The 14,124-nt window shown below is 40.3% G+C and overlaps 1 protein-coding gene across 9 annotated transcripts in view; it reads right to left on the bottom strand.

The window, feature by feature from the left end:
• MFSD14B (major facilitator superfamily domain containing 14B) overlaps positions 1-14,124 on the bottom strand; it is a 463,050-nt gene that overhangs the window by 85,712 nt on the left and 363,214 nt on the right. For 2 of the 9 annotated variants that reach the window (XM_057548339.1, XM_057548340.1), the window contains exon 1: positions 448-899. The exons of 6 other annotated variants lie outside the window; for them this stretch is intronic. In XM_057548339.1, the coding sequence (XP_057404322.1) occupies positions 448-555 (108 nt within the window). In that variant the 5' untranslated portion in view covers positions 556-899. Of the gene's footprint in view, positions 1-447; positions 900-14,124 lie in introns of those variants that run through there. One more of the 9 variants, XM_057548337.1, reaches the window with a different exon arrangement.

Below are 14,124 nucleotides of genomic sequence, written 5' to 3'. Positions count from 1 at the left end.
CTTCCCGGTCCAGGGCCCAATGCCGGTTCTAAAGGTTCTCCACACATCTTCTAAGTAGGCTCAAGCCAGAAAGTGCACCAATGAAAACAGTATCCACTGTCACCTGTATGGAGAGCTCTGAAAGAACCAAATTACTTATATTCACGGTCCCACGTTGGGCGTCTTTTGAAACAATAACCAAGTCGCCTAAATTTTTGTCTAGCGATGAGCAGCGCTAGGAAAGCCTAGCAGTGATGAATTCGGCTGGCTGACACGGTAAAGGACAGGCTTTCAGACAGCCAGAGCCCCTCGAGCGGAGGCGAAGGGTCAGTGTATCCTCATCCCCAAGGGACCCAGGCCCCAGCCCCGCATCAGGCGTCCCCGGACTCAGGCCGCGACGCCGCCCAACCTCCCCTGGCTTGGGGCTTCGGGCTGAGAAAAGCGTCCGAACTCCGAGCCCGCACTCACCCAGCTGCCGCTCGCGGCCCGCGCGCCCGCGCGCTTCTCCAGCATGGCTCCCGCCTCGGGCTCCGACGCCGCCTTCTCCTCCCTCTCCAGTGGAGATTCCGCGTTCATGCCGCTGCCATGCCCGCGCCGGCTGGGGGGGTTACGGGGCTACAGCTACGCCGCAAATGCGGCGGCGGGGCCCGCGCTCTCATGGGCTCCGCGGCCCAAACCGGCCTGCAGGTCAGGCGGCTGCGCCAGTGGCAACGCCGAGTGCTTTGAGCGCTGCCCAGGCCGGAGCCGCAAAAGAAACGAGGCGAGGAGAGCAGCTAAAAGCGGGCACAAGCCACAGCCACCAACAGAACCAAACTCAGAGAGCTGCCAACAGCGGCTCCAGCGGCCGAGGTAGCCCCGCTCCGCTTCCCCACAGGCCGGCTAGGGGCAGGAGGCCCCGCCCCGGATCTCAGCTCCCGCCACAAGCTCTGCGCCTGCGCTCAAAGCCTCAGCAGTGCCCGCCCACCTCAGGCCCCGCCTCCACGTTTCCGGGGCCTCCTTGACGTCAGGACTCCGCGGCACGCTGGAAATGCGTCATCTCCCAAGGACCCCAGGAGTAGTTTCTTTTTCCTGAGACAGAACCGGATCTGGCGAACTGAGGGTGTCAGGTGCTGGGGGTTTTGTTAGTGACTGCACTTCTGGTCTTGGTTTGGTGCCCCCAACAAGTATATGGATGGGCACGTTCTGACACGGATACAGAGCCCCGGGATCTGGAATCCCGAACTGGGGAAGTGCCGTATGCTATAACTACGATATTCTGTTCCTCTTCAAAATCTATACAGAAGCTGACAGAGAGCTTACCTGGGCTGTGGGATTCATGGGAAGGACAGTCTTAGGAAACATACAGGTCCCTGTTCCAATCCAGAACTACTTGATGGTACCAACACGGTGTATATGAACTGATTACTCAAAGCCTCAGATCATGTTTGGGTAAAGTGCTGATGTGCTAAAGTGCAGAAATCAGCTAACACTAATTGTGGCTCTATAAATGTTATGATTACTGGCTGGAAAGGACCTTGTGAGATATTACATCCTACTTTGCAGATGCCAACCCAAGCTCCAAAAGTAAAGTGGCTTGGCTAGTTGAAGAGTTAATGTGACAGATAGGACCTGCTCCACGAATTTGGGGAACAAATATAGTGAGAATATTTTTTATTAGGTGTTTGAGCATTCGATGCCTCTTTGAAAGAAGACAAACACTGAAACTCTGAAGAACTTATGTCTTCCTCCTTATTAAAGAGACCCAGGTGGACTTAATTGAAGAATGGAGTAAGTCCAGTCATTTCACTATTGATTTGCATCTTGTATTATTGCTGTTGTTTCAAATGGGTCTTGTACAATCCTAAAGATTTTTGTTTGATTTGTTATAGTGTATCCATTGGCTTAGGTCCCTTCCAGGGCTTCAGTCCATAGCACTTGGTGTACTGAGTTATAGCTTCATTTACACTCACTGATCACACATTGCTTCCCAAAGCATATTGATGTCCAAAATCAGTTTTTCCTGAAAGAACCTAGAAATTCTTTTATTGAGCTCAGGTCTTCTACCTAGACTGCCCCTTCTATCAGGGACTTTACTGCTACTTGTCCTCGACTGAAGGCTTTTTAGTCGGCACTAGGAAACTGACAGGATTTTAGAAGCCACCAGCCTTGAATTGTGAGTAGGAAATTCCCCCAACAATACCTCAGACCAGTTGTCCCCTATCCTGTTCTTAAATATAGCCAGAGAAGAGGATATGTTAAATAGGCCCAATCCATTTATGGATAGCTGTCATATTTTGGAATTATGTCCTTTTATTAAGCCAAAAACTGCCTGCCTATTTCAGCCATACTTTGATTCTGGTTCTGCCTTCTATATCTGTACAAAAATGTCTAATTCCATTTGTTTGAAATTCCAAGATGCACTTGTCATCTTTCTTGATTATCTTCTAAATACATACCAGTTTGTGAAAATCCCAATTAAAATGCATTGCCAAAAATGCAACACTGGAAGTAATATTTAATGATGGCACTGTGAGGTCTGGTCCCTTGATTTGCATAAAAGTAAATTATCATAAAAGTACATTTTAGGAGATGAATTATTTATTGCATTATGTTGATAGTTATACCATAGGAATTAAATAGACCCTTATTCTTACCTTCTAATGAATTCTGCACTAATCAATGTCAAAGACCTGGGATTCCACATAATTTAATTCAACATCCTAGGCTCTAGGAAAATAATGGCACTCACTGAAGGATACGTGTGTTATGGTATTTAGAAAATAGGATATCTGTATGCAGACCATGAAATTGGACCCTTGTCTTACACCAGACATCACTCAAAGTGGATGAAATTCTCAAACATAAGACCTGAAACTCTAAAACTACTGAAAGAAAACAGGGAAATAATCTGACTGGACAAATTTTTTTTTGATATGACACCAAAAGCACAGGCCACAAAGCAAAATCAGACAAGTGAGATTGCATATAAAGCTTTTGTACAGCAAAGGAAATAATCAACAAAATGAAAAAGCAACCTACTGAATGGGAGAAAATATTTTCAAATTATATATCCAATAAGGGGTTAATATCTAAAATATATATGGAACTCATGCAACTTAATAGCAAATAGATAAATAAATAGCCTGATTAAAACATGGGCAAAAGACCTAAATAGACATTTCTCAAAAGAAGACATTCAAATGACCAACAGGTATATGAAAAGATGCTCAACTTCACTAATCATCAAGGAAATGCAAATCAAAACCACAATGAGATACCACCTCAAATCTGTTAGAATGGCTGTTATAAAAAAGACAAAAAATAACAAGTGTTGCAAGAATTTTGATAAAAGTGAACATGTGTACACTGCTGGTGGGAATGTAAATTGGTACAGTGTGGAAAACAGTATAGAGTTTCCCCCCAAAAGTAAAAAAACAAAATTACCATATGATCCAGCAGTCCCACTTCTGGGTATATATCCGGAAGAAATAAAATCAGAATCACAAAGAGATAACTGCACTCCCAGGTTTATTGCAGCATTATTCACAGTTGGTGAGACATGGAAACAACATAAATATTTATCTTCAGATGATTGTTTAAAGAAAATGTGATATATATATATATATATGTATATGCAATATTATATCATTCATCATTTTAAACGATGTAAATATAGCCATTGTGACAACATGGATGAGCCTGGAGGACATTATGCTAAGTGAAATAAGCCAAACACAGAAAGACAAGTATTGCGTGATGTCACTTACATGTGGAATCGAAAATAGCCAAACTCCTAGAAGCAGTGGAGTAGAATGGTGGTTTCCAGGGGTTTGAGGGAGAGAGAAATGGGAGATGTTTGTCAATGAGTATATAATTTCAGTTATGCAAAATAAGTTCTGAAGACCTAATGTACAGCAGTGTGACTATCATTATCAGTACCGTATTGTATTCTTGAAATTTGCTAAGAGGGTTGATCCTAAGTGTTCTCATTACAAAAAGAAAAACGAAAGAAAATGGCAACTGTGAAGTGATAGATATGTTAATAGCTTGGTTGGAGTGACTATTTCATAATCTATATGAATATCAAAACATCAATTGAACACCATAAATTTTTTCAACTTTTATTCATTATACCTCAATAAAGCTGGAGCAATAATTAATAAAAAAATTTAATAAACATTTTAATTCAGAAAAGGAAAAGCTGTTAAACTCATGGTATGGTTTATTACAGTGAAAGGATGCAGATTGAAATCAGAAAAGGTAAAGGGCACATAGGCCAGAGTCCAGGAGAAACCATGCAACAAGTTTCCAGTTGTATTCTCTGAGTGGAGGCTATGGACATCGTTTAATTACCCCAGCAATGATGTGTGACAATACGCATGAAACCCAGGAAGCTTACCTAAGTCTTGGTATCCAAGGTTTTTATTGGGGGTCAGTCACATAGCATGGAGCACCAAGTGACTGACCTTAGGTACTCAGTCCTCAGCCCCTCCAGAGATGATATTGATACCAAGTGGCCCAAAGACCCCATCATAAGTCACATTGTTAGCATAAGCTTCCTAGCATACCCCAAGGCCCCAGGTAAACAAAGCCATTATCAGGCTTATAGGGATATTCCAAGGGCTTAGAGGTTATCTCCCAAAAGACAGACATGGGCCAAAACTTTGTTTTTTGGGGTTTTTTTTCATCTTTATTGGAGTATAATTGCTTTACAAGGGTGTGTTAGTTTCTGCCTTATAAGAAAGTGAATCAGCTATGCATATACATATATCCCCATATCTCTTCCCTCTTGCATCTCCCTCCCCCCACCCTCCCACCCCTCTAGGTGGTCACAAAGCACCGAGCTGAACTCCCTGTACTATGAGGCTACTTCCCACTAGCTATTGGTTTTACATTTGGTAGTGTATCTATGTCCATGCCACTCTCTCACTTTGTCTCAGCTTAACCTTCCCTCTCCCCGTGTCCTCAAGTCCATTCTCTAGTAGGTCTGTGTCTTTATTCCCGTCCTGCCCCTAGGTTCTTCATGACCTTTTTTTTTTTTTTTTAGATTCCATACAAATCTGTTAGCGTACAATATTTGTTTTTCTCTTTCGAACTTACTTCACTCTGTATGACAAACTCTAGGTCCATCCACATCATTACAAATAACTCAATTTCGTTTCTTTTTATGGCTGAGTAATATTCCATTGTATATATGTGCCACATCTTCTGTATCCGTTCATCTGTCGATGGACACTTAGGTTGCTTCCATGTCCTGGCTATTGTAAATAGAGCTGCAATGAACATTGTGGTACATGACTCTTTTTGAATTCTGGTTTTCTCAGGGTATATGCCCAGTAGTGGGATTGGTGAGTCGTATGGTAGCTCTATTTTTAGGTTTTTAAGGAACCTCCATACTGTCCTGCACAGTGGCTATATCAATGTACATTCCCACCAACAGTGCAAGAGGGTTCCCTTTTCTCCACACCCTCTCCAGCATTTTTGATGATGGCCATTCTGACTGGTGTGAGATGATATCTCATTGTAGTTTTGATTTGCATTTCTCTAATGATTATTGATGTTGAGCATTCTTTCATGTGTTTGTTGGCAATCTGTATATCTTCTTTGGAGAAATGTCTATGTAGGTCTTCTGCCCATTTTTGGATTGGGTTGTTTGTTTTTTTGATATTGAGCTGCATGAGCTGCTTGTAAATTTGGGAAATTAATCATTGGTCAGTTGCTTCATTTGCAAATATTTTCTCCCATTCTGAGGGTTATCTTTTTGTCTTCTTTATTGTTTCCTTTGCTGTGCAAAGCTTTTAAGTTTCATTAGGTCCCATTTGTTTATTTTTGTTTTTATTTCCATTTCTTTAGGAGGTGGGGCAAAAAGGATCTTGCTGTGATTTATGTCATGGAGTGTTCTGCCTCTGTTTTTCTCTAAGAGTTTGATAGTGTCTGGCCTTACATTTAGGTCTTTAATCCATTTTGAGGTTCTTTTTGTGTATGGTGTTAGGGAGTGTTCTTATTTCATTCTTTTACATGTAGCTGTCCAGTTTTCCCAGCACCACGTATTGAAGAGGCTGTCTTTTGTCCACTGTATATTCTTGCCTCCTTTATCAATGATAAGGTGACCATATGTGCGTGGGTTTATCTCTGGGCTTTCATTCCTGTTCCATTGATCTATATTTCTGTTTTTGTGCCACTACCATACTGTCTTGATTACTGTAGCTTTGTAGTGTAGTCGGAAGTCAGGGAGCCTGATTCCTCCAGCTCCGTTTTTCCTTCTCAAGATTGCTTTGGCTATTCGGGGTCTTTTATGTTTCCATAAAAATTATGAAATTTTTTGTTCTAATTCTGTGACATACGCCAGTGGTAGTTTGATAGGTATTGCATTGAATCTGCAGATTGCACTGGGTAGTATAGTCATTTTCACAATGTTGATTCTTCCAATCCAAGAACATGGTATATCTCTCCATCTATTTGTATCATCTTTAATTTCTTTCATCAATGTCTTATAGTTTTCTGCATACAAGTCTTTTGTCTCCTTACGTAGGTTTATTCCTAGGTATTGTATTCTTTTTGTTGCAAAGGTAAATGGGAGTCTTTCCTTAATTTCACTTTCAGATTTTTCATCATTACTGTATAGCAATGCTAGAGATTTCTGTGCATTAATTTTGTATCCTGCTACTTTACCAAATTCATTGATTAGCTCTTGTAGTTTTCTGGTAGCATCTTTAGGATTCTCTATGTATAGAATCTTGTCATCTGCAAACAGTGACAGTTTTACTTCTTCTTTTCCAATTTGGATTCCTTTTATTTCTTTTTCATCTCTGATTGCTGTGGCTAAAACTTCCAAAACTATGTTGAATAATAGTGGTGAGAGTGGGCAACCTTGTCTTGTTCCTGATCTTAGTGGAAATGGTTTCAGTTTTTCACCACTGAGGACGATGTTGACTGTGGGTTTGTCATATACGGCCTTTATTATGTTGAGCGAGGTTCCCTCTATGCCTACTGTCTGGAGGGTTTTTAACATAAATGCATGTTGAATTTTGTCGAAAGCTTTTTCTACATCTATTGAGATGATCATATGGTTTTTCTCCTTCAATTTGTTAACAGGGTGTATCACATTGATTGATTTGCGTATATTGAAGAATCCTTGCATTCCTGGGATACACCCCACGTGATCATGGTGTATGATCCTTTTAATGTGCTGTTGGATTCTGATTGCTAGTATTTTGTTGACGATATTTGCATCTATGTTCATCAGTGATACGGGCCTATAGTTTTCTTTTTTTGTGACATCTTTGTCTGGATTTGGTATCAGGGTGATGGTGGCCTCATAGAATAAGTTTGGGAGTGTTCCTCCCTCTGCTATATTTTGGAAGAGTTTGAGAAGGATAGGTGTCAGCTCTTCTCTAAATGTTTGATAGAATTCGCCTGTGAAGCCATTTGGTCCTGGGCTTTTCTTTGTAGGAAGATTTTTAATCACAGTTTCAATTTCAGTGCTTGTGATTGGTCTGTTCATATTTTCTATTTCTTCTTGGTTGAGTCACTGGAGGTTGTGCTTTTCTAAGAATTTGCCCATTTCTTCCAGATTGTCAATTTTATTGGCATAGAGTTGCTTGTAGTAATCTCTCATGATCCTTTATATTTCTGCAGTGTCAGTTGTTACTTCTCCTTTTTCATTTCTAATTCTATTGATTTGAGTCTTCTCCCTTTTTTTCTTGATGAGTCTGGTTAATGTTTTATCAATTTTGTTTATCTTCTCAAAGAACCAGCTTTTAGTTTTATTGATCTTTGCTATCGTTTCCTTAATATCTTTTTCATTTATTTCTGATCTGATCTTTATGATTTCTTTCCTTCTGCTAACTTTGGGGTTTTTTTGTTCTGCTTTCTCTAATTGCTTTGGGTGTAAGGTTAGGTAGTTCATTTGAGATGTTTCTTGTTTCTTAAGGTAGGATTGTATTGCTATAAACTTCCCTCTTAGAACTGCTTTTTCTGCATCCCATAGGTTTTGGGTCATCGTGTTTTCATTGTCATTTGTTTTTATGTATTTTTTGATTTCCTCTTTGATTTCTTCAGTGATCTCTTGGTTATTAAGTAATGTATTCTTTAGCCTCCATGTGTTTGTATTTTTTACAGATTTTTTCCTGTAATTGATATCTAGTCTCATACCATTGTGGTTGGAAAAGATACTTGATACAATTTCAATTTCGTTAAATTTACCAATTCTTGATTTGTGACCCAAGATATGATCAATCCTGGAGAATGTTGCATGAGCACTTGAGAAGAATGTGTACTCTCTTGTTTTTGGATGCAATGTCCTGTAAATATCAATTAAGTCCATCCTGTTTAATGTACAATTTAAAGCTTGTGTTTCCTTATTTATTTTCATTTTGGATGATCTGTCCATTGGTGAAAGTGGGGTGTTAAAGTCCCCTAGTATGATTGTGTTACTGTCGATTTCCCCTTTTATGGGTGTTAGTATTTGCCTTATGTATTGAGGTGATCCTTTCTTGGGTGCATAAATATTTACAATTGTTATATCTTTTTCTTGGATTGATCCCTTAATCATTGTGTAGTGTCCTTCTTTGTTTCTTGTAATTCTCTTTGTTTTAAAGTCTATTTTGTCTGATATGAGAATTGCTACTCCAGCTTTCTTTTGATTCCCATTTGCATGGAATATCTTTTTACATCCCCTCACTTTTAGTCTGTGTGTGTCCCTAGGTCTGAAGTGGGTCTCCTGTGGACAGCATATATACAGGTATTATTTTTGTACCCATTCAGCCAGTCTACGTCTTTTGGTTGGAGCATTTAATCCATTTACATTTAAGGTAATTATCAATATGTATGTTCCTATTGCCATTTTCTTAATTGTTTTGTGTTTGTTATTGTAGGTCTTTTCCTTCTCTTGTGTTTCCTGGCTAGAGCAGTTTCTTTAGCATTTGTTGTTAAGTTGGTTTGGTGGTGCTGAATTCTCTTAGCTTTTGCTTGTCTGTAAAGGTTTTAATTTCTTCGTCAAATCTGAATGAGATCCTTGCTGGGTAGAGGAATCTTCGTTGTAGGCTTTTCTCCTTCATCACTTTAAATATGTCCTGCCATTCCCTTCTGGCTTGCAGAGTTTCTGCTGAAAGATCAGCTGTTAACTTTATGGGGATTCCCTGGTGTGTTATTTGGTTTTTTTCCCTTGCTGCTTTTAATATTTTTTCTTTGTACTTAATTTTTGATAGTTTGATTAATATGTATCTTGGCATGTTTCTCCTTGGATTTATCCTGTATGGGACTCTCTGTGCTTCCTGGACTTGATTAACTATTTCCTTTCCCATATTAGGGAAGTTTTCAAATATAATCTCTTCAAATATTTTCTCAGTCCCTTTCTTTTTCTCTTCTTCTTCTGGGACCCCTATAATGCGAATGTTGGTGTGTTTAATGTTGTCCCAGAGGTCTCTGAGACTGTCCTCAATTCTTTTCATTCTTTTTTCTTTATTCTGCTCTGAGGAAGTTATTTCCACTATTTTATCTTCCAGATCACTTACCCGTTCTTCTGCCTCAGTTATTCTGCTATTGATCCCTTCTAGAGAATTTTAAATTTCATTTATTGTGTTGTTCATCACTGTTTGTTTGCTCTTTCATTCTCCTCGGTCCTTGTTAAACGTTTCTTGTATTTTCTCCATTCTATTTCCAAGATTTTGGATCATCTTTACTATCATTATTCTGAATTCTTTTTCAGATGGACTGCCTATTCCCTCTTCATTTGTTAGGTCTGGTGGGTTTTTGCCTTGCTCCTTCGTCTGCTATGTGTTTCTCTGTCATCTCATTTTGCTTAACTTACTGTGTTTGGGGTCTCCTTTTCACAGGCTGCAGGTTCGTAGTTCCCATTGTTTTTGGTGTCTGTCCCCAGTCGCTAAGGTTGGTTTAGTGGGTTATGTAGGCTTCCTGGTGGAGTGGACTAGTGCCTGTGTTCTGGTGGATGAGGCTGGATCTTGTCTTTCCAGTGGATAGGTCCACGTCTTGTGGTGGGTTTTGGGGTGTCTGTGGCCTTATTATGATTTCAGGCAGCCTCTCTGCTAATGGATCGGGTTGTGTTCCTGTCTTGCTAGTTGTTTGTCATAGGGTGTCCAGTACTGTAGCTTTCTGGTCGTTGAATGGAGCTGGGTCTTGGCGTTGAGATGGAGATCTCTGGAAGATTTTTGCCATTTGATATTATGTGGAGCTGGGAGGTCTCTTGTGGACCAGTGTCTTGAACTTGGCTCTCCCACCTCAGAGGCACAGCCCTGATGCCTGGCTGGAGTACCAAGAGCGTGTCATCCACATGGTCACAATAAAAGGAAGGAAAGAAAGAAAGAAAGAAAGAGAGAGAGAGAGAGAGAAAGAAAGAAGATAAAATAAAATAAAGTAAAATAAAATGAAACAAAGTTATTAAAATAAAAAATAATTATTAAAAGAAAAATTTTAAGTAATTAAAAAAAAAGAAAAAAAGAAAGAAGAGAGCCACCAAACCAAAAAACAAATCCACCAATGATAACAAGTGCTAAAAATTATACTAAAAAAATAAAAAATAAAATGTATAGACAGAACCCTAGGACAAATGGTAAAAGCAAATCTATACAGACAAAATAACACAGAAGCATACATATACACACTCACAAACAGAGAAAAAAGGGAAACGATATGTATATATCATTGCTCCCAAAGTCCACCTCCTCAATTTGGGATGATTCGTTGTCTATTCAGGTATTCCACAGATGCAGGGTACATCAAGTTGTCTGTGGAGATTTAATCTGCTGCTCCTGAGGCTGCTGGGAGAAATTTCCCTTTCTCTTCTTTGTTTGCACAGCTCCTGGGGTTCAGCTTTGGATTTCGCCCTGCCTCTGCATGTAGGTTGCCAGAGGGCATCTGTTCTTTGCTCAGACAGAACGAGGTTAAAGGAGCAGCTGATTCGGGGGCTCTGGCTCACTCTGGCTGGGGGGAGTGAGGGGTACAGAGTTCAGGGCGAGCCTGCGGCGGCAGAGGCTGACATGACGTTTCACCAGCCCGAGGCATGCCTTGTGTTCTCCCGGGGAAGTTGTCCCTGGATCACGGGACCCTGGCAGTGGTGGGCTGCACAGGCTCCTGGGAGGGGACGTGTGGATAGTGACCTGTGCTTGCACACAGGCTCCTTGGTGGCTGCAACCACAGACTTAGCGTTTCATACCCGTCTCTGAAGTCCGCCCTGGTAGCCACGGCTTGCGCCAGTTTCTGGAGCTCATTTAGGCGGTGCTCTGAATCCCCTCTCCTTGCGCACCAGGAAACAGAGGCAAGAAAGAGTCTCTTGCCTCATCGGCAGCTCCAGACCTTTCCCCGGACTCCCTCCCGGCTAGCTGTGGCACACTAGCCCCCTTCAGGCCATGTTCATGCACCCAACCCCAGTTCTCTCCCTGGGATCTGACCTCTGAAACCGGAGCCTAACTCCCAGCCCCCACCTGCCCCAGTGGGTGAGCAGACAAGCCTCTCGGGCTGGTGAGTGCTGGTCGGCACTGATCCTCTGTGCAGGAATCTCTCTGCTTTGCCCTCCGCACCCCTGTTGCTGCGTTCTCCTCCATGGCTCCGAAACCTGCCCCCTCCGCCACCCACAGTCTCTGCCCGAAGGTGCTTCCTAGTGTGTGGAAACCTTTCCTCCTTCACGGCTCCCTCCCACTGGTGCAGGTACCATCCCTATTCTTTTGTCCCTGTTTTTTCTTTTTTCTTTTGCCCTACCCAGGTATGTGGGGAGCTTCTTGCCTTTTGAGAGGTCTGAGTTCTTCTGCCAGTTCAGTAGGTGTTTTGTAGGGGTTGTTCCACATGTAGATGTATTTCTGATGTATTTTTGGGGAAGAAGGTTAGCTCCACGTCTTACTCTTCTGCCATCTTGAAGCTCTTCCAGGCCAAACCTTTGTTTGGAATATGTAGGCTTTGGGTGAGCCAGGCCTGCTGAGTTAGTCCTTCACTGCACAGAATCTAATAAAATAAACAACTTAAATGTGATTTTTCCAAACCAAAATGTTTTATAATGTGTGCTAGAACCAAGACTCTTGCTACTCAATTTGTGACTTCTAGAAGTAAATTGTCAGGTTAATAAGGATACCCCCATCACAATTTGTAACTCAAAGAATTAGGAATGGGAGAAGAGAGACAGGCAGAAGTAGGTGAAGACTTATGCATGCTATCAAAGAGCAGACAGTCTAATAGGAGAGACGTGATAATAACACTGGCTACCATTTAGTGAGTGATTGGTGATAAGTGATTTATATATTACCTTTCATCTTCATCTTAACTTTATAAGGTAGGCATTTTAATCTTCATTTACATATGGAGAAAACCAAGTGAGGTATATTTAGAAATTTACCTTTGCTTTGCTGCCAGTAAATGGTTAAACAAGATACAAGTCTTGGTAGTCTACTGCTGGTGGGAATTTAGGCTGGTAAGGCCTTTCTGGAAAGAAATCAGGTAATTCTTATTGATGTTAATATGCATTGCTCAGCAACCAAACAAACCATACTTATGTATCTCAGAGAAATTCTCACATCAACACATAAAAGGATAGTGGCAGGAATTTTTATTGTACCATTATTTGTGGGACGAGGGTGTTGGAGACAATCTAGGCCTCCATGGATGGATAAATTTAATGTGACAGATGCATAGTATAGAACACTATGCAACAGTGAAAAGTAAGAGACTATATGCATACAAAAATTTTTGAGAGACTCTTCTATATTAAAAAGAAACTAAAGGTACCTAATAACCAAATATAAGCAACCTTTATTGGATCCTTAGTTAAAAAAATAATAAATAAAGGCAGCAATAAAATATATTTTGGGGAGAAAATATGTAACATAGAGGGCAGTGAAAAGGTTAGTATCTGTATTTTACTAAGAGTTCTATATATCAATTTTAAAAAGACACATAATCTTCTCTTCCCCCCAAATGAGCAAAGAATCATGAACAGCGCAATTTCAAAATAAGAAATACAAACTGTTAAAAAACATAAAAAGATATATTCACTCTGATTAGGAACCAAAGAAATGTAAATTAGAATAATGAAACATCACTTTCCATTTTAAGAAGAGCAAAGATTAAACAGAATAATAATAATATTCAAAGTTGGTGAAGGTGTCAATACTGGTGAAGTGTAAATTAGTTCAACTTTTTGGAGGTAATGAATTAGACAATATGAGCAAATTTTTACATAAATATTCCTTTGACCTACCTATTCTACAAGTTTAACAATTTGTAGAATCTGCCCAAAGGCAATAATTAAACAAATGGATAAAAAATCTTTTGGTAGCTTTGTAGGCAAGAACAGAAGGAAGAGAACCAGGTACAGGGCTACTTCAATAGTCCAGGTAAGATATGGTGGTGACTTGAATAGGGTGATGGCAATGGGGATGGAGAGAAAAGGACGGATTGGAAACAGGACCAAAAGGCCTTGCTTATGGACTGGATGTGGGAGCAGTTAATAAAGTGCACTTAAAACAGTCAGATTGCTGAGCTCTCTATGTAGAAGTGGAACACCTAGAATGGTGAAATTTTCACTGAGGCTAAAGTCTGTGAACTGTTTACTAAAAACACTGGGCTTCTGGTAGATTCATGGGGCTTGAAAGAGAAATTGTTGAAGTTCTGTGAGTGAAGTGCCATGGCAGACATTAAGAAAACAAAAAGTAAAAGGGACTGTACTTGGAAGTGCAGGAGTGAAACATACTAGGATTCCACCACCACTGTAAGCCTTACTTACTTTGATATCCCAGCATTCCTTCCCACTCCCCATTACCTTCCCCTTAACAAACACATAAATATAAACCTGTCCAAAAGAACTTCTTCAACCACATACACAGACCTGCAGTATTCCTTCTAGGCAGCTCCTAGAAGAGCTATTCAAAGACAAGGATCCTGGTAAAACACCAGTGCTAAAGAAATTTGTCATACCTACCACATCTCTTCTAAGAAGAATTATAGAATCAGCCATCCAAGTTACACAAAGAAATCCTGCTTTGGTTTATTTTTTTTTTTTTAGAGGTACAAAGGATTATTATTAAATATAGATCTATTCTCATACAGAATTAACATTCCTCGAACTTCAAACATTGGTTGGTTTGCAAGTAGCAGTAACATTTTATTTTTTTGTGGCTTAATAGCTCTTTTTCTATTTGAATTTTATTTTATTTTTTTATA

The sequence above is a fragment of the Balaenoptera acutorostrata genome, chromosome 6 (assembly GCF_949987535.1).
Source record: "Balaenoptera acutorostrata chromosome 6, mBalAcu1.1, whole genome shotgun sequence".
Lineage (NCBI taxonomy): Eukaryota > Metazoa > Chordata > Mammalia > Artiodactyla > Balaenopteridae > Balaenoptera > Balaenoptera acutorostrata.
The sequence above is the reverse complement of the archived record's forward strand: the minus strand, read 5'-3'. Positions and strand labels throughout refer to the sequence as shown.